Source organism: Athene cunicularia (genome assembly GCF_003259725.1).
Source record: "Athene cunicularia isolate RWA chromosome 11 unlocalized genomic scaffold, athCun1 chr11_part1, whole genome shotgun sequence".
Lineage (NCBI taxonomy): Eukaryota > Metazoa > Chordata > Aves > Strigiformes > Strigidae > Athene > Athene cunicularia.
This window is the reverse complement of record NW_020799113.1, coordinates 6,559,406-6,581,151: the sequence shown is the minus strand read 5'-3', so window position 1 is coordinate 6,581,151 and position 21,746 is coordinate 6,559,406. Positions and strand designations below refer to the sequence as shown.

The window sequence follows — 21,746 nt, the reverse complement described above, 5'->3', positions numbered from 1 at the left end:
TTATTATTATAATAGCATATATTAAAACATACACCATTGTGCCTCAAGAACAAATGCACCCCGGGCTATAAAAAAATATACATAAGAAACTAAATTGTCTTGCATATATCTATTATATATAAAAAGATTACTGTGTACTCATCCATTCAAGGTTTCATACGCAACAAAAACTGTCAGAAGCTAGTTTGCTGTCTCAAACATGGACATATTCCGTATGCTATAAAATAAAATTTAGCATATTTAATCCTTTTGAGGTAATTAACCAAACCAATTACTGCATTGTTAATCACAGTTGAAAAAACTTCTTAAAAATGGCTTCAGGATCTTTCAGGAATAGTTACTAATACAACCTTACAAACATATGCAATTTATGTGGCTTTACTAATCTGTATAAACACTAATAAAGTCATACAAGTTGTGATTGGTAAAATCTAATGTAATGCAAAGGATTTTCCCACTTTATTCCTGACAACTTGCATTTGCAACCATTCAGTTACTTCATTTTAAAATGGCTTTTCAATTACATTCTAGTGCTGTAGGGAAAAGCCTTTTGACAAAGGCATGACATAAACCATTTATATTGCAGCTCCATCATAGTTCCCATAGCTAAACTAGACTGGACAGTTCATTAAAAAGAAAAATTAATAGTACAAGGTTGCAGGGAAACAATAACAGATTATGACTGGCCTGTGGCAGCCCACTGAATTCGCGTACTGGAATAAGAATGATTCCCTTGTCTCGTAAATGAAGGTTTGTTCCAAGGTTTTAGGCGAAGTGTATACTTCTATTCCTTTACAGGAAAAAGCTATACAGTTTCTTGTAATACCTTGTAATTCCTGCAGAAGATTAATATGTACTCTTTGGAATGGAAAGCACATATTTAACAATTTTTGAATGCTTAATGACAAACAGAATATAAAAGATAATAGACTGGAACACACCAAATGGTCACATCAAAGCAAAAATCTAACCTCCTCAGAGCTGGGCAGAGGCATGGAGGGACAAAGTGAGAGTGCAATCAGGACTCAGTCCCATCTTTTCTTATCAAAGGTAGTAACTGCTCTAGACCACTCTAAAATCGCTATGCTTCAGTGTACAAAACCCAAAGTATTTGTGATTCAATGGCATTTTTTTTAGGTCTATTGCCGCTACCTGTGTAACATCATATGTGATTTATCTCTTGCTTAAGGTTGTTCTTAAAGGTGTAACCAAGTCCTAATGGCCTCTTTCTAGATGTTACTGCATATTTTCCCAATTTCCTCAGGGTTTCATGGTTCGAATTTTCTGTATAATTCTGGTATATGTGGCAAGTACACAGACTTATACTTTAATGTTGAAATCTGAGTTTTATTATAGCAATGCTATAAATTCCTGTCTCAGAAGATATTTCAAAGAATATGGGCTCTGGGATGTGTTAACCATTTGTTTTGGCCAGTAGCCACAACCGTCTAATGAATTCACAGGATAACAGGAGAGGCCAGAAAAGGGGAATTCTGAGACAATATAATGTTTGGAATCAAATACAGGACTGATCCTCCAGGGTATTCTCTGTTTCTGTTTATGAACATGATCATCTTTCAGAAACAACAGCCTAAAATACTGGAAAGTCATGGTTCTGGGATCTGATGCCCTTGTACAGGTTTATACCTACTTTTACAGGGCCACTTGGGTACTTGGCCTCCCATTCTCCCTTCTCTACCCCCAAAATAGAAAAACAATTATGTAAACTCAAAAGTCTAGTCACTTGGAGAGGCCTACTGCCTATCTTGGCTTAGATTCATGCTATAAAGCTATTTTTTGTGAACTGAGGCTGCACTGAAGCAAAAATAACCAACCAACCAAGACTCTCTATTGACCTCCTGAGCTGTTTTCATACTTTCACTGTGGGCAACATATATGAGTTACAGCATGTTGGAGAGAAGAATATTTCTCTTAATTTTTAAAGGAATGTGTTTGCACAGACCTTTAGCACTCACTGATGAGCTGTTCACTAACTGCAAACTTCACTTCTATGTTCTTCTGTGTACATGTCCAAAGGTACCGCTTCTGTCTTCTGCCCCTCTCTGACCTGCGTAAGACAGGAGAGAACAGCCCCGTCACAGGGAACAGTCTTTCAGCGAATCACAATGACCCACTCCAAGGAAAGCTCAACAAAGACTGTGTTGTGCTGTTTCACAGTAAAGCTAGTGAGCCAGTGATTACTGCTACTTTGCTGCTTGCAGGATAAACAGAATAATACAATAGTTGTGTATTCAAGAAACCTCCCATCACATGGAATGACCTTTTTTCTCCTTGTAGATCTGTAGTGATTTGATTTGTTTAAAAAGTGCTTTCATTTAACAAATATAAAGATCAATTAAATGTTTAAGTAGGAAAACTTTCCAGGAAAGAATAGAATGGTAATGGCTTTATAAAATAACTGTCAAAAACAGCTCTCCTAAGCTGAGGTTGGTGCTCTGTTGGCCCAGTCATTGTCCAGGTTACTTCTGGTCCCCACATGCTGTTACCTCCTTTCAGCACAGACTGTTTCCTTTAACATGATCTCTCTCATGGTTGACAACGTTGCCTTTTGTTTGAACTACTTTGCTTGTGAGCAGTTACCAGTGTGTTGCAGCCAGGTTTCCGACTAGGCAGCTTGAAGTCTTCATCAGTTTATTATGTTACAGCTTGTGGAGCTCATTGAGGCCAAAAGAACAAAACTTGTATGTAAAAGCAAGACTCTTAGCCTAAAGTTTTAGCAGTCTAACCAAAGAATTATTAGTTCACCCGTGTTGAGCTCTTATACAAATTACGTACAGTTAAAAGTGATACACACCAGCGTTCTAGTATCTACCCTTTCTCTGGTGTCACACTTGCTATCAGCTGACTCTCAGGTCAGACAGGGATGACGATGGAGGGCCCAGCAATACATGATGGTTCCTTCTTCCTTCTCACTCTAGAATCCACCTGGAGTTGTTTTTGTGTTTGCTAACATGCTCCACATCTCTACCTTGCACTTTCTTCATTGGTCTGTAGTTCCACATTACATCCAGCTTAGCTGTGAATGGTATGTTTTACGTATATTGAATATTGTCCTTTGTTCTCTGTGTTATCTCTAAAACTGGTTTTGTGCAGCTTCCAAGATTTCATTCGTTCAATAGCTGGTAGCTGACTCCTGGTGAGTAGTTTACAGCCCTGGGGCTTCCACTGTCATCTTGTACCTGGACTTTCAAATCTCCTTATATCATCCCATGCCTGTCTGTATGCTGCGTTTTATTTGGGGGTCATAGGTAGTTTGTTCCATGTGGAATAACGAATTGTTATTGTTATCTATTTATTACAAATATATACATAAACCAACTGTATTACAACACACAGTCATCCAAAGCTAAGCAAAAAGCCAAAACAAATTCGGCAATAGTCACCTGGTCCTTAGATAAATTGTTACAACCAAATAAATTATCCAAAACCAAGCCCCAGGCAGGTCAAAACAAGTCCCAGTGAAGCCTAACAAGTCCTAATGGATCCTGTGCTGTCAGCTTCACACACAGCCTTTGGCATGTTGCAAGCAATGGTAATACTATTTTAGAATCATATAATAGTGTGGGTCAGAAGGGACCTTAAAGATGATCCAGTTCCACCCCCCCTGCCCTGGGCAGGGACACCTTCCACCAGCCCAGGTTGCCCAAAGCCCCGTCCAGCCTGGCCTTGAACCCTGCCAGGGAGGGGGCAGCCACAGCTGCTCTGGGAAACCTCTGCCAGTGTCTCACCGCCTGCACAGGAAAGGATTTCTTCTTTGGATCTAATCTGAATCTGCCCTCTTTCAGTTTAAAACCGTTACTCCTCATCCTATCCCTACACCCCCTGATACAGAGTCCCTCCCCACCTTTCCTGCAGCCCCTTTCAGCCCTGGGAGGCGGCTTTAAGGTCTCCCTGGAGCCTTCTCTTCTCCAGGCTGAAAAACCTGTCTCTGAGTCCGTCCTCACAGGAGAGGTGCTGCAGTCCCCTAATCATCTTTGTGGCCTCCTCTGCTCAAGCAGGTCCATGTGCTTCTCATGTTGGTGCCCCAGAGCTGGGCACAGCACTGCAGGTGGGGGCTGATGAGAGCAGAGTAGAGGGGGAGAATCCCCTCCCTCGCCCTGCTGCCCACACTGCTCTTGCTGCAGCCCAGGACACGGTTGGCTTTCTGGGCTGTGAGCACACATTGCTGGCTCACAGTCAGTTTTCCATCCACTCATACCCCCAGGTCCTTCTCCTTGGGGCTGCTCTCAATCCACTCCTCGCCCAGCCTGGCTTTGTGCTGGGGATTGCCCCGACCCAGATCCAGTTCCTCCAGCTGGTACCTGTCTGTTGCTTTATTCTCTCTGACCACTGGATTTCCATGAAGCTATTTTTGATTGAAGGTGAAGTACAAATGATACCAAATAATTCTTTCCACTTTTGCTCACTCTTATGAGGTTTTGAGTTGAAAAACACTGTCTTTTGGTCTTTGAAGTGGCAAGAAAATACAAGGTTAGCATTGTAGAAGAGCACTATATTACTATCCTTGGATATGATTATTGTAAAGAAACCATAAAGAAATTCAAATACTAATCCATATGGATTAGTTTTCTGCAACCTTATATTATTTATCAAAGAGATTTAAAGGAAAAAGTTAGATGGGAGTGTTCTGCATTATACACAAACAAAAACATACTGACTTAAGTTTCACATAGGCTTTTAAATGAAACACTACAGTTTCTTTGTAATGTGAACAAAACCAGCAAGCACCAGTATTGCAGTTAATTTCTGTGAGGTCTGAGATACCAGACTAGACCAGAGAACAAGGTATATGGTTATGTCAGCCTGTTCTGATGGTTAAACTGGTGGATGCTACAGGTTGCTTAGCAGGTATATGGCAAAATTCCACAAATAATAGGGGAATTTTGCAAAGTTAAAAAAAGTTAATCTGAGAAAAAACATAAACAAAACTCATAGTATACTCAACACACTGCAACTAACAATTTTCGCCTGACTTGTAACCAAAAGTACAGCTGAAACATAAAGTTATGTATTTGGAAATTACTTTGAACTGTGAAAGCCTCGTTTCTCTCTATTAAAGATGGTAAAATCCAGAGGTGAGATGTATTTGATCCAGTGAATTGCCATATGCAGAACCTTCTTAGTAGAACTATAGTAACCTGGTCTCCAAAGCCTCATGCTCCTGCAAACATGATGCATTTGTGCTCACACAGAGAATGACATTTTATACAATGCACTTGCTCGTTAGTCTTGGACTTTCAGTCACCTTCCTCTTGTCCACCAGCTATTTGCTTCTAACATGGTAATCTGGGCTTCTAGTTCACTCTAGCTCTCCTGGGCTTAACACATATGGTGGTTTAAAAGCTTTCTATTGACACAACTTCCATTTTCTTTCTCTATGCCCTCCCAGGACTGTTAGCAGTCATGTTAGTTTGTTTCTTATTTCAACTGTCAAGTTGATGTTTCCTTCTCAAAAACTAAAAAGGTCCAAAGTTTCTAAATATTTCATCCTTTTCCAATAAATGTAACAAGTACTGATGAATTTAGAAAGATTATGTTTGGTGACAGACTCTCTCATCTCCCTTTAACCTAATACTTCCTTTTCCAGAAAAACCCCATAATTACTTCAAGAGCAATTTATTTAATTACCATTATGGGAGACATCAAAGGAAATTGGTTGGATTGAAATAGTGGTATCACACTGACAACTTTTTGCAAAGAACATTTTGGTAGAAAATATGCTGAATGTAGGGCTGTATTTAATGTGACAAAAATGCCTCATGTTATTCTTTTGACCAAAGCTTTCAGTCTTTTTTTTTTTTTTTTTTTTTTTTGTTAAATATTTTTATTATTGTTATTGACCTCCATTTTTCTTCCATGAATATAAATTCTTTGCCCTGTACTTGCTTCATATTAAGGTCGTTCCATCCAAAAATTATACTGTTCTCAATCCAGCAGTTCTACCAAGTGTCATGTTCTTTTTAACACCTCACTGGTCTACATTCGGGAGAAAACTATCTGCTATCGATTTGGAAGCTAAAGCTTTACCTGACTGGATGCATGCTCATTCATACGCAAGTGTGAATGTACTGTCCTGTTCATTAAAAAAGACATTGGTGATCTAAGATACAGAAATCTAAGACTGCTGATCTAAGCTGCAGGTATATGTAAGTCCTGATTATTGCACTCTTAAGGTCAAGACTTGCCCTTGACATCAGAAAAATGGTGGCAAAGGTAGAGTATTTAAATCTCTAAAACATATAATGTACTTACAGAAGTTATCCAATTAGCTGATTCATAGTTCCAGCTATGAATAACACTAATCTAATTTAAAAAATGCCCATTTTGCCAATTTCCCATGACCAGCTTTCTGTGAAACATCAGTTTCTGAAACTAAGACTTTCATGCAAGAACAACCATAGGTTCAAGGTATTTAAATTTTGGCTCATCTGCATGATATCATGGTGCCAAACATTGTTTAAGAATTACCAAGGCACTGCCTTAAAACTATTGTTAATCATTTCTGTCAGAAGAATAGATATGAAATGTTTGGTCGCAATCATCTGCAATTACAGGTCAGAAATGCTGCCAATCTGTAATCTCTGGGATGTATTAGTATTTCATATGATCAGTTAGAAATTCATAATGAACAGGTTTAACACAAAACGGATTATGTTCATGAAAAATATACTGAATCATCTGCCCTTTCTGCAAATGTATCATTTGCATGAAAAACAAATTTTAATTGCAAGCTGACAAGCCTGTCTTTTTTGTGCTATTTATATGCTTAGCATCTAACTTCATCACCTTAGCACCTTTGTTCCATTTTTTGTTTTGTATTATAATATTGGGAATTATGTCTTAGTCCTTATACTTATGGAACACTGAAAATCCAGACGGTTCCTCTGATTTGTGTTCAGAGCAAGTCAGGCTGCACAGGAAGCCAAAGGGAAGGTTGCGTCCAATGAAGGTGGTGTTTTCTTTGTGTGTGTTTGTGCCTTTGTTTTTTAAGTTAAATGGAAATATTCTGTGGTGACTGCTTATAACAGGACATCTCAGAAGATACACAAATATTGTTTGAATTATGATCTTGTGATTTAATGGATTGTAAATAATAACTTAAATATGCAGTTTTGGTCCTTTCAGCTGTAGCATCCCGTTAGGTACTTAAACAGTGATGGTGTCCTTTACTAGAGCTACTGATGCTGTACTAGGAATATGCTTGAATATTGTGATGTTATTCTCTCATGCAATCCAACCATAATAGGTCTCTTCGCAGGCAATCTCAGCCTATGAAAAAATTAATTATTGATTCAATTTTTCATTCAAAAAAATCTCAAAGTGGCTTTTATGCTCTCTATGGAAGGAATCTGCACTAGACTGGAACAGTTAAACAAACTATCAAAAAGAACCTTACGTGTGCATGACTGAAGGATCTGAACTCTTCCCTCTGCAGCTCCGAGAAAGCTGAGGAAAGGAAAAGGCTCTTTGATTAGAAATTTAGTTATCACCTTTTTTTTCTCTAGCAAATGTATTTGAAAAAGACACTCTTAGTAATTCACTAACTTGTCAAGTTTTATAAAGATAAGTGTTACAGAGAATCTAATTATGTGAACCTCTCTAAATGAGAGTCAGCGGTTGTTAGACTTAAACAAACTGCTGTCACTTGCTTTGCATATGCTTCTGAAGTGCCAATCTTTTATCAGAAACTTTCCTATTTGAGGGAGACCAGACTGAAGAGGACCAGGAGATCAAGTAGTCTACTAGAATTATATTCAAAGTGGAAAAACGTTTTGTAGAGGAACACATTGGTCATGTGAAGACCCCACAGGATGCTCTAATAGTTTGGCATTTCAGCAGCACTTCTGAAGCTGCCTCTAGAAATGAACCTGTAAGTACAATACCACAGATTGAGTTCAGATTTCTGACTGCGTGGAGGCTGTCAGCCCGTCAGCAAGAGATTATAGATCAGAACAGAACTGGATTGCTTGTTGGAATTCTTTCTGGTAATGTTTGGTACCTTAGTAGGCCTGCCTATAGCCATTAGTTTTTGATAGGTTTTCAGTTATCAATTTTAGTCTTGACTCTCTGTCTCATTTTTGGCATAAAACAAAAAGACTGTCAGTCACAGGACAAGTGTTATTTAGCCATTCTGTAGTATAAATTCTTAGAGAAAAAAAATTGTTGGCTTATTACGTAAGTACAGCATTAGTAGCTGGAAGTGAGTTGACTTTAGTTGTCATTTATTTCCTCAGGGTATCGTTTATAGCCACTTACATAATAGCAAACTCTATTGAAACTAGCATAGGCAGAGGCCACAGCTATATTGGCCTTTGAGTCTACAGGAAATTATGACAATTCCAGTTTGTCTAAGGTGCACAAGAACACAATTACTATTTAAAATAAACTCTACCGAGATCTTAGTCATTACTTCAAATGACTCTATCAATCACCATGTTCTTTAATAAGACTACCTTTCTTAAGCTAGTTGTTTTCCTGTAGAGTTTATGCTTAAAACCAGACAGCCTCTGTCACATTTATCTTAAGTGGATCTCCCCAGGGCAGCAAGTAAATGTAAAACTCTGTTTACAGCCATTTTTCATTTCCCAAGCCTTTTAATATCACTCTCTCAGGCTTACTTCTGTGTTATTCACTTCATAATATACTAAGTCTTCTTCCTACTGCTTTGTATGAGGTACACCAAATGGCAATTTCACTGTTCTTGAACGAGTACAAGTTAAATCAAAGCCTGGTAAAAATACTTTCCTTCCATGATGATTTCGGAGGTGGATACTGAAGGATGTATCGCAGCATATTAGACAGGAGGGTAGTTTTCTTCCTCTTTCCTGCAAAATTACTTCTATTTTCGATGAGCCATCATTTCTGGTTTTGTCTATGGTTTCCTAATACTGAGTCTGAAAGCTGCTACAGGAGAGCATGGCTACATTTTGAAAACTGTTCTTTGGAGCAGCCGGGGATTATTGTCTTTAAACTCTCAGTAATCCAATACAGTGCTATAAAACATCATTTAAAAATGCAAAGGATTAATATTTTCTTTCATTCTTTCAGAACTGAGAATAGGATTCCACAAACCTTACTTAGCATTTTTAAGGTGACTTCTATTGCTAAAGATGAAAATTGCCAGTACTGTAAAGATTTTATTTATGTATTTAGTACATACAAATCTTGCCTTGACCCAGAATTCTGCTGTAGTAGGATATCCCTAGAATCTTGGCTGTTTGCATGCCATATATAAAGCTATATATAGATTTAGCTCTGTAGAACTGCAACCTCAGATTATAATCTTTTGCAATTGCATTGTGCTCCCGTGCAAAACAGCAGAATATGAATTGGAGGAGTGTGAGGTTCTCAATATTCAATGGAACAACTAAGAGAATTTTTTCCCAAGTACCTTTAAATATGAAAAATTTCCTTTTCTGGACTAAATACTTTTGTCTCGTAAGACTAATTATGTTTTGTGAATGACACAAAAGACCTTATATAAATTTGCATTCAGATGAGGGTTATTTGCTGTTCACTCCAGTGAGACCTGAAATATGCTTCAAGAAGAAGAGAGATTTGGCATTTCAGAGGGGCTCACAGGGAGTTAGTTGCTGGCAGTCTGTTTTAGAATTACACATTGGGAAAAATGAGATTTACTAGTTACATATACAGCATGAGAATCTTTTCCTCTATCAGAGATCAGACCTCTTGTCATTTAAACAAAATATTTTTCATTACCTACTGCATATTGGCCTTTAATGCTTGGTCCCAGTAGATACATATATACATGGTTAGTCTCTTGGAGTTAGTCATATTCATAAAGTCAGTTTGCTGGGCATGGACTCCTTTAGTTTTTAATTTTCCTACTTTGTATGTGATGAGTAAGGGCCGTGGTCCTGGCACTTGGAGAGCGAACTCTGCTGATGTGTGAATAGAGCTCTGTGTTCCAGTGCTGCCCTGGGAGAAGGGGTTTGTTTGAGGAAGCAAAAATCCAACTCCTAATGGGACAATTTCCTGACAAGACGTGCATAAAGCCCTTAACTGCTGGGGTGTAACTGAAAGTTAAAGAAGCTGATATTGTCTCGTCCTCCTGTTCAGGTTCCATTTAAAGTAGACCTTGCAAATGATGGTACACCACTGTTGCACTTTTCTCAATTCTGCATATCATATAAGTAGTTCTATCAAGGGAGAAACAGGCATACTCTACTTCCAGTGGAAAAATACAATAATCCTAATTCTAGTCTTGTCCAGATTTAGAGTACTTAGAATCTCACAGAAAGTTTGGCATTTTTCAGGACTAAAGCATTTATTTTAAGAACTGGGTTTGCTATATACATCATGCATAGATAGATATGCTATATAACAGAGCTTGATAAGTTGCTAATGTTATTTCATATAAATAAAATGAGATGCCTTCTTTTCCACGTGTGTTGTAGTGAGTCTAAACTAAAAAATTATTCAAAGATTGGTCTGATAATGCAGAACAGTTTTAAATCAAAAAGTAATTGAGAAAATTAAATTAAATGTGAAAGGTACGGATTCTTGGTATTTTATCTGTTTCAAACAAAAGGGGCCAGGCTATTTGTTCATCTTTTCAGGCTATTTGTTCACCGTTTTCTTGAAATGAGTCAAGGAAGAGAAAAAAGTTTGTTAAACAGGAAAAAATTAAATTAAACCAAATGTTAGGTGATCAAGATGCGTGAAGCTTACTGGTTAGTGCTGAATAGCTTTCTGCAGCAAGTAGTATCCTTCAAAAATATTTTCGTATTGATTTATATAAATTTATTGAAAATACTTAGGCATTGGGTATTTCAATCCAGCAATCTGCAAGAGGATAAAAATCCATGTCAGAGACTGAACTCCTGCATTCACACTGTTATGCATACATTCATCAGTGCACATGAGTAATGAAACGGTTGTGCACAGAACTATTCCACATCCCTCAATTCATGTATTTTATTTAAAAACTCCCAAAGTAGTTAAATTCATGATATGCCCTAAAGATTAACCAGTCTGTGCTCAGTGGGACTCGACTGATTATTTGATCTGGAAATCTTTTTCCTACCTTCTTTCCATGTGAACGGCTCATTTTTCATGACCCCGCTTACAGTATTCAGGGAAGAAAGAGACTCTTTGCTAAGCATTTAAGTTAAACCATGGAGTATGAGCCCCGAGGCTGCTTGCAACAGTTCTATCCCAAAAGCAGAAAAACGTCTAGGTTCTTGTTAGCTTTGCTATGCCTGATTACACAGAGGAGACGCCCAGCTGGGCCTGCCGCTCCATCCTTATACCTAAAACTCAGGCACGCTTAACTCCAGAACTAATATGATCCAATATTTATTCTGTCGTTAAAAAACTATTCATTTCCTTGTCTGATGATAAAATTATTGCAAAATAAATCGTTCATCTTTTCAGCTAATTCTAATTACAGCTAAAATCTCATTTGGACTGTGAGTTTGCTATATTTACTTGATACTTTTGCAAAACATTTCAGAACATAATCATCTATTATTATATTGCTACACTGTGCTCTTGACTGCTTTCTGCCAAGTGTATTCCTTAGAACAATTGCTATTTTAATGTATCATCGAGAAGTTATGGCCTAGATAAATCAGAAAAAATTGTTTAGTCTGTTATAATTTGGCATACGATCATTTAATAGCACACAGGAAGTCAGCATGAATGTTTGGGATTTTTTTTGCTAAAAATATAATGAAAGAGATTTAAAGTTGGCTAGACTTTACTTCCGCGACTAGTCTTGTCATTAAAATAATCTTTGCTGGCTCTTTATTTTTGTTTATTAGTCATCTATGAACAGTCATTCAGATTTGTGTGTGAAGTTTTCTAGAGCAGACTGACTTTTCAGATGAGCCCGTTAGAGTAGGGATAACCCCATAACCCCACCGCTCCACTGTGCTGTGCTGCACGGTGAGAGTCTCGGCCCTTGGCGGTCTCGCAGTGTGAGGGTGAACAAGGAGAGTGGAGTTGATGCGTAGTGGAGCAGTCAAGACCCCAGCTCTACTCCATGCCATAGTCTGTGGACATGGTTATATAATTTTTCAGGTTTATGATAGATGTGGTCTGAATTACTTGAATAGCATCTTTCCATTAGGAATGTTGAAGGGTTTTCTATCGGTAGAGGAATGGACTTTTCTTATGTTAAAACTGAAATTTACTACCTCTGCATTTCCAGAACTAAGTAGCAACTGCAAGTACAAAGCATAGGCATTATTATCTATGTAGCTAGAACTGCCATGAAGACATGTTCTCACAATTTAGGGAGATCTTCTATTTCCGTGCAAACAGTTTGTGTATACACCTCACCGTGTATGTTGTTTTTCAGAGTGTGGACTAGATACTGTTTTAAGGTTTCTCAGTCCAGCATACCTCAACCGATCCATTAACATGAGCAGCATTTGGGAATCGCATGTGTTCATGTGCCTCTCTTATTGTGATTTGATCTTGTGTGGTGGCTGGTCAACTCTTGTTTTCCCTTTATCCCTGATAGAGCTGTTATTCAGTACCAGTGTTACCAACATTTCTATGTAGTTAAACTATGTTAATGGAATTCTTCCTTTTGAGAAACTTGCAGTTCAAACCTGGCATCCACTACATTTAAAGAAATGGGATGCAGATTTTTTTAACAGTTTTCTTAGGAAAACTTAGGATTTCAAAATGGTACGTTGTGCAATACTAAACAACAATGAAAAAAATCAGGACGCTGCAGTTTGGTCACCTGCCCACTGAGATTTGCTCTGCTGTGGTTGAGGTATATAATCTATGTGCAGAAATAACAGTAATGTTACGGATATCTTAAAGACTGTGATTTTTAAAGAAAGGCTAGAAACATTCACAGGAAATGATTCTGACAGTTCACTATCTGTGTAGTGTTGTGCAGTGCCTAAATAAAAGTGCTGCACACAGAGAATTTGTGGACACTCACCAGAGCAGCATTCCAGCCAGCTGCAGCAATTGCCGTCTGTCCTCAGATCTGTATTACATGACTACAGGATTATGAGGTATTTTTCCACAAGAGAAAAGGAATTGCTTTATAAATTGTTTAGCTGGTTTTTTTTCCTCATTTTCTGCTTGAAGAAGTAGGAACCTGTAGGCTTTCAGCAGCTGAGTTAACATTAAAATGTTTGAAATGTTTTAAGTAGATTGGGGAAAAAAAAAATACTTCTTTCTTGTTAATAATGCTGCTTTGTTATTTAATTAAGTTTATTTTAGCTTTAACTTAAGAGAATCTTGTGCACCTTGCCTTTTAGGAAGAGAGTAGTTTATAAAAAGCCAAACTGTAGCTGGTTTGAATTTAAGTAATTTCATAGACTTCAGTGGAACCCTGTTGATTTATTCTGTTAGCTTTTCTTACACGGATAGGAGTCAGAGGGCTTAATGCTTTGGCAACTGCTGTGTAACTGAGCAGAGAGTATGAACTTCAGGAAGGGAGAAGACTAGAGGGGCACAAGGAGGCCAGGGAGACCTTATTGCCTGCAGCTCTAGCTTTAATTGCAGCCTATCTAGCAGTAGGTCACTTACTAAAGAGCCAACCTGGTATTACAGCATGGAGTCCTTTCACATTACAACTCAAAACCAGAAGCAATTACCATAAACAGCCTTAGTGATATATATTTTTTTTAGCCCAAGTAGTGGATGAGAGATAATAGTTTTCTTTATCTTGAAGAAATGTAGCTTTATCGCTTCCTATTTATACACATATATGCAAAGGATAAAACAAAAGGTAGCAAACAATTTTTGCTGTAAATCCCTATTAGTAAATTAAGCATGTATGAGTGATTAATAATTTGTTTCCAGAACTTCACATATGAATAGCTGATAATAAGTGGCATATGTATCATCTTGGCTCTTCCATTATTGTTAAGCATCTTTATAAACTGTTTACTGATTTACATAACAGTATTGAGGAGTTTGGGAATAATGGTCATATTTGTTTACTTTCATTGTTGAGATGATTATGTGATGTTAATGAAGAATAATTATCAGTGAGTTTACTTTTCAAATGCATCCAAAATCTATTATGTAAGCAGTTTACTTTTTTTTTTTTTTTTTTTTTCCCCCAGCAGATTTAAGAATGCACAGCTGTCTAGGTGTACCTTCCCATTTCACTTCTGTTTGGATCATGTAGGCCCTGTTTAACAGTCCAAGAGCCCAAGAACCTCTAACTGCTGCACATGAGTAACATGCTATAGATCCCTGTAGCAAATGTACCTGTCCGGCATAATTAGCTGTATTGGGTATAGCGTTGAAGACTGTTTGGCTCAGAGGACACTCCATAGGAAACTACATACGAAACAGTATCACTGGTTGACTGAATGCAGTTATGAAAGAGTCTGAACTGCCTTAATATGTAGAATTTGGTTACATCAATAAATTTATGTAGACAAAACATCCAAAACAGGTAACCTCAGAGCCTGCTTGCTGCCAGGTTAAATTTACACCTGCCAAAAGGATGTAAATCCAGAGGTGTTTACTTAACAGGACAGAATAACTCATTTTACATCTCTGGGATGAGTAGAGAATTTGATGGCTTGTATTTAAAAAGATTTACTATAGTTTAAGTGAGTTAAATGATAGGGTAACTTGGTAAGTAAATATGGCATGCTAGGAGCTTTAATTTTATTTTTGCTGTGCAAAACTTGGACGTGGGAGGAAGTGTCCTTTCCTTTTAGAATTAACTATTATCATAGAGAGCCACCATAATAACTAGTATTGAAAGGCTTTTAATATTTAAGCCACTTCCAAAATAGGTTAAATATCAGTTCTCAGGTCCTTTAAGTCCTACATTATTTTTACCCCCCAAGAAAATTGAGATACGAAACAAGCTTTGAAACCACACTTCACACATATATATTGTGTCAGAATAAAAGTGATAAAAGTATTTTTCTGACCAAAGTAATAGAGTTTGTTTTCATGTCTTCCATGCTGCTATGAGTCATCTGCATTGGTACATCATATAACAATAGTAAAGAATTAAATGGATATACCAAATGTTATACTTAATAAATATGCTTAGGAAGGTCAAATTAGGTGTGGATCTATGTGTGTGACTTTCATTTAATTCATTATGCTGGAGCCATTATGGTGTTGTAATTGAGGTGATTTTGGTTTGCAGTGAAATAAAAGTTAAAGCTTTGTTTGAGGAAATAGAAGCTAATATTTAATTTCTTATTTATGAATTATTTGTAAATCCTTGTTTGTCAGTGTTAGGTGTGTATTTTTATGTTATTGGGCAAAGGGATGTGGATGGAAGACATAACTGCTCAGGATTTGAGAAAGACAGCCTGAGATGGATGGGTTCGATACTAGTGAGATGTTTGTCTCTTGATGGAGTTATAAAATGTGATGTAGATTCAAGTTTTTCCCTATATTCATGTTTTCTCTGCCACAAATACTATGTTATGGACTCCGTATTGCTCACAAAAAAAATCATTCTGTTTTAAAGAAGATGGTATTGTATATTTATACATATGCCTGTATGACTATAACATTGAGGGGGTTATTAGTATCTTACAGAAGAGTAAAGTAAATTACACTGAAATTTGAAACAAACATCGTAGGGACCTTGTAAAAATTGGCTGTTCTATAAAGATTGAAGGAGAATATACTGGAAACCCCAGGGATAAGTCAAACTGGCCTTTATTATTGTTAACTGCTAGAGGTATAGACCTTAGTTCAGATTTCACTGTATTATGCAATTTCTGCTTCAAATATTAATTCTGACCTAGTGTTTTAAGAATTATTAGGAAGTGAGAAATCAATATCATTCTGGTAAATTAAATCACAGGGAAAGTAGGAATAAATAGCTAAATCAATGGTTATATTATCAAAAGTAACTGAATATGTTTTTATTTGTTTGTGACATTTATCAGCACCAGAACACAGGGAGCAGAATTGGCAGTCAGTACTGCTTCTCGACACTTTGATGACTTGATCCTCAGAGAGAGGTAGAAGGGCTGCTTCAAGGGTCTAAATCCAAAATATAGGTCCTTGGAGTTCTGCCAGCCGCTCCTCCTGCCTAGAAAAATATAGGTGGTTATTTTCAGCATCTGTTGGTCATGAAAAGGCCTTTTTCCAGGCATGTGTAGAAATATCCAATTCTTGGTAAGCACGTAGCTTGGTATCTATCTTCTATCTAAACCTATGACTTAGCAGCTTATATCTAAGGCTTATATCTAAGCTTCAAAGAGGACTTAGATATGAATTAGGTATTTCTACAGTTACCTTGCATCTTGGACTAAATCCATTTGGAAAGATCATGAGAAAATACGATTCTCTGTCTTTCAATTTCCAAATGAGTGCCCTAACCAGCAAAGTCAGGAAACTTTACAAGGTGGCAGTTACATGTAACAAAACATCAAATATGGTCATTACTCAGTACTTCATAATTATTAATATCTTTTAATCCTCTTATTACCTGGAAATTTTCCAAGGTAGTACTAGTTTTATTTTGCTTAATAAAAAAAAATGATTGCACCTCAAAACATAAAAGTACTGACTATCTTCTCCATTTTACTTTCTTTCAGGAATTAAGCTGGGAAGCTGCAGAGCACTAAAGTGATGTGTTTAATGTGTGGTGGCATCCTATGTGCAGAACATTTTATCTGAAACTTCGGTAACCCCAAACTTTTTGACTTCCAAGGTGGAAGGGGTAGATTCCTGGATACTCCTGTGCCTACAAAATAACCAAAAATGAAGGAGGACAATTGTTTACATGCCGCTCTTATCTGCCTGGTCATGCTGTATTACAGCCATGCCGTAACTACAGAAAAACTGAACCACACAAGGCCATCGCTTCATGGTCACCATGAAAAAGGAAAAGAAGGACAAGTTCTGCATCGTTCAAAAAGAGGCTGGGTGTGGAATCAGTTCTTTGTTATAGAAGAGTATACAGGACCAGATCCTGTACTAGTAGGAAGGGTAAGAAAGAATTTCGTTTTCATTCATGGGTTAATATTATTAATTTCCAGTATTATTTTGTGTGTATTATTTTATCTTGCCATTGCTTTTCTGTTGTATTCACCTAGAATTAATCATTTTATTGTAGCTCAAGGTGCTATGCAAAATATTACCTAAGCGAGTACAAATTTTTCCAGTGACCTCAGCAGTATTTGAATGAAGGTGTACAAGCTGTTATCTAACACAACAGCAAGAACCACAGCAATCACTTGAGCAACAATATGTCTCAGGAATATCTGGTATCATTCTTGGGTCTTTAGAAATAGTAATTAAAGATGTGCTGTCTAACCCAGTAGATCAGTAAAAGTGTACTGCTCAATCTCTTCATTCTTTCAAGTAAAATCAAATATATGAGGGGTATGTATAGAGGGAGAGATATATCTGTGTGCGTATATGTGTGTACACACATCCTCAACTAATTTTTTATTGTTACTGTCTAACAGTAACAGTATATAAATATATAAATAAAACAGCACTTCAGCCAGTTTATAAATGTTCAGCAGAACCATGTTGACTTAACCCCTGAACAAAAAGAGTGGAGAACAGAATCAATGACAGCAAATCCCATTCTGGTATTCTGGTTTAAAAGATGCTTGGTGTTGTGCAGTTTGTAGCTGTCAATATACAATCAATACGTCTATAATTTGGCACAATGTTTCCCTCACCAAACTGATGTGTGGATTGGTTGCAAAAGTAAGAATGTTTAGTAAGCATTTGTTACTTCTTTTATATTAGAGGTTGTAATTAAAAACTAGTTGGCAATCACTGATTGGCTCATTCATTACATCCCCTTTGTTGCTTAACAGCTTTTTACATGCAACCTAATAGAATATGATTAGTATGAATTGTGTAAAAATCATTGTAAAAATGACTCTTCTTTTCCACTGCATTTGAATAAAGAACCTGGTATAACTATTTTCTCATGTATTTTCTTCCTTAAATCTCAAACCCTGGGTCTCAGTAGCACCCTAGGTGTGGGACCGTGCACGTCTGTGAAGGCAGCTTCTCTGAATGCAGAGCAGATGTGTTCACAGCATGTGCCTGAGCATGGATTATTGCCTGATGTAAGATAAGATTTTTGAAAACTATGAAATGATAGTAACCTCGTGAACTTTTTTGTTTCATAAACACATGCATGAAATGTATACTATCTTGTTAAGGTATGTCTGTTTCTCATTTTGTAGCTTCATTCAGATATTGATTCTGGGGATGGAAACATTAAATACATTCTCTCAGGTGAAGGAGCAGGAATCATTTTTGTTATTGATGACAAATCAGGGAACATCCATGCAACAAAGACACTGGACCGGGAGGAAAGAGCTCAGTATACTCTCACGGCACAAGCTGTAGACAGGAACACTAACAGACCTTTGGAACCACCTTCTGAATTCATTGTTAAAGTTCAAGATATAAATGACAACCCACCTGAGTTTCTTCATGAAAACTACCATGCCAATGTGCCAGAGAGATCAAATGTAGGTAAGTACTCATAAATACACTTCAGTTCCTGGCCTTACGGAAGGTGTTGCATTGTCAGTACGTCTTGGCTTTGTTTAATTTGTAGAGTCTAAAATTTTGGAAAGTAAACTTTACTTCATGCTCAGCCGGTGACTCAGCCAATTTATCTAATTTGCTGACCAAATCAAACTCTGCACAGCTACTAACTGTCACGATTGAAATGTCTCTAGATAGTTCCTAGAACAGGACTATTTCCTGCTAGGAAGGAATGTCAGGGTCCCATGGAATTTATGGAGTGTGAATACTCTGGGTAAACGGCAAGATCATTCATTTAGCAGAACTGTCTAATAAAGCTAAAGAGTTACTGTCATACTATCTATTTCTTTTTTATCTGCAGTTTGAGCTTGTGTCTATCTCAGAGATTTCTATAGGAATTATTTCCCTGAAACTTACTGAGGTAAACATAAAAATAATACTCTGTTGTTTGGCTGTCTAATGACAAAAGCAATGTAACGCTTAAACTATCGAGGAAAAAAACCATAATGGTACAGAGTGACTGCCGACTTTTACATCTTCTCTGTTTAGACCATTAATCCACATCACAGCTGGTGGCAAATCTTTTTGGATTGTATGAGTCTAGTTTTTCGTATATAAATTGCCAAATAAACTTTTTTCATTTACCGAACCTGGAAATAAAATATTAAGAAAAAGTTATGCCGTATAACCAAAAGCATCTCTGTGTGGTTCTTGCAGACATGTTTGCTTCTGACGGTATTTCTTCTCTCTTTGCTTTCCGTTGTTAGGTACATCAGTTATTCAGGTAACAGCTTCAGATGCTGATGATCCTACCTATGGGAACAGTGCCAAACTGGTTTACAGTATTCTTGAAGGTCAGCCGTACTTCTCAGTGGAAGCTCAAACAGGTATTATTGAGCAGTTTATTTGACTAGGACCTCATAACTGGAATACATTAAAATGAAGAACTAAAAATAGTGACTGAGGCAGTACAGTTTGGAATATCTACTGATGTGTTTGAGCAAAGCTTCCTTCATTCTTTCTTGATTCTAGCTAAACTCTTTTGCAGGTTGGGCCCCTGGCATTTGGTAGAGCTTCTGGGTACACTATACTAGAAAGATGATACTAGTTCTTTTGTGGTATGATATGGTGTGGTAGAAATGACAGTTTCTGTTCTGAACTGTAATTCTCCAGGGTTATTCTATGTTCAACTGCATTGAATATTTGGGCTACTTCCCTTGCATAGCATGAAGCACAGTGTAGGGAAAGCAGAATCTGCACCATCACCGCAATTATTGCTGTATTTTAATGCAAGATAAAAATGAAATAGCCAATTTTTCGTGATGTGAACCTGTGAAAATTTGTACGTGCCATATTTTCTTTGTATTTATAGGAATTATCCGAACTGCCCTTCCGAATATGGACCGAGAAGCTAAGGAAGAGTATCATGTTGTAATACAGGCAAAAGATATGGGAGGACACATGGGAGGCCTCTCAGGGACAACCAAAGTGACAATTACACTTACAGATGTCAATGACAACCCACCAAAGTTCCCACAGAGTAAGTAACAACAAAATCCTTACTCACATTTACTACTAGTACCCATAATTGTATGATTTCAGACATATTCAAAGCTTCAAAAAGCAGTAATTGATGCATTATCACAGCACACATGGGAATAGATAAATATTATTTACACATTTTTGCTAGTATCATATAGAGCTTTAGTATCCAGATTATTTGCTTTGTGTTGCAAAGTGAGACATTTTTTAAGGTCAAGATTAGATTACAAAGATTCCTAACACTGCACTTCATTTTTAAAACTACTGGACCGTGTTGTATTAGAAATATACCTATGATACGGTCTGGCAGACATAGCCTGGACTTCTCTGTTAATGGTGAAAGAAGCCCCATTTCTTGAGGACTCTTTTGTGAGTTAAACCAAATCAGTCAAAAAAAATAGTAGATGTACCTGCCCTGCAGCAGTGCTGGGATAAGCTGGTTTGCTTCCTTTCCTGTTTTCATAATTATAGTGTGGATGTAAAAGACACTGTAAAAAAGCAAGTGATGTTTACTACCATGCTCAGACCACGAGAACTTTAAGAAATCATTGTGGGGAAATAGAAGGAGGTTTAAACAATAATCCCTGCATGTATTGTTCAGGAACAGATTCTTCTGTGTTGGGAGAATTGTAGTATGCAGTAGTCACATAACGCGTGCAGCAGAAAGCTCTCCAGTTAGATTTACAGTCTTTGAAAGAGGTCTCCAAGTGGCCTCCTGTCATGCCTTTCAGTACTCCGAGTTCATAGCTGTTTGCAAGCATAGTTATGACAGTAATTTTCAATGAACAAATCCACTCTGTTTTTTGATGAAGATGGACAAAGGAAAGGAGATCTACTTTATGTTCTTACAGCTACATTTCTCAGGCTTGAAGTCTCTTGCTTATCTTGGCCCTTGATGAAAGTGTTCCACAACCTATTAACAGATCCTGATTATGCCCTTTCAGGTCTTTGACAGACCTTAAGTGAGTGAGCATCATTTTCTATTTCACATAGCCTTTCATTTTAAGTGTTGATGCTTCATCTTTTACTTCGATAAACACTCTCAGTAAATGAATATCCATAAGAATAGAAGTTAAGACTGGATACTCCTCAAGACTTATGTTTACCATGGCAATACAGAGTAAATTTGATACAATTACATTTTTAAATTGATGACTGAAGTGTATTGCAGGTGGTCAAATAAAGTATTTTTTTTTTATACCTGTGCTATTTATTTTGCACATATAAAATTAATCAGGGCTGACATTAACAGATTCAGTCTTCACAGTTGGATAGAAGTACATTAATGCCCCCACACATCTGTTCTGCATCTCATTTCTGCATGGGTTGGGGTTTTTTTTTGTGTGCAGTGTACACACCTTCCCAACCCACCCTCTTTCTTCTCTCAGAAACCATTATGACACTGATGCACCCAAGACGTGACCCTCTCTCTAACAACTCTTCCAATGTTGCAGCTTTCTGGACCCTCATGCAAGACCATAAGTGACATAGCCAGTCCCTAGATGTAAAAATATATGTCTGCATTTTCTACCATTCTAATAGGAAAGTATTAAATCCTAAAAATGTCAAATTTTACATACCTCATAAACATACATTTCACTCCAAATCATAACCTGGGACCCCACTATATGGTGTTTTGTTGAGTAACTGCATCAAATGACAGATTTTTTTCTACAAATTCAAGCCACTTTACTGAGTGTTTTGGGAGAATATTTAAAATTATCAGAAAT

At 37.2% G+C, this 21,746-nt stretch overlaps 1 protein-coding gene across 2 annotated transcripts in view; it reads left to right on the top strand.

Moving 5' to 3' along the window:
- The window catches only part of CDH11 (cadherin 11), a 41,418-nt gene that overhangs the window by 3,950 nt on the left and 15,722 nt on the right, over positions 1 to 21,746 (top strand). For both annotated transcript variants that reach the window (XM_026856656.1, XM_026856658.1), the window contains exons 2-5: positions 16,548 to 16,941; positions 18,165 to 18,459; positions 19,242 to 19,361; positions 19,847 to 20,014. In XM_026856656.1, coding sequence (XP_026712457.1) covers positions 16,714 to 16,941; positions 18,165 to 18,459; positions 19,242 to 19,361; positions 19,847 to 20,014 — 811 coding nt within the window. In that variant the 5' untranslated portion in view covers positions 16,548 to 16,713. The remainder of the gene's footprint in view (positions 1 to 16,547; positions 16,942 to 18,164; positions 18,460 to 19,241; positions 19,362 to 19,846; positions 20,015 to 21,746) is intronic.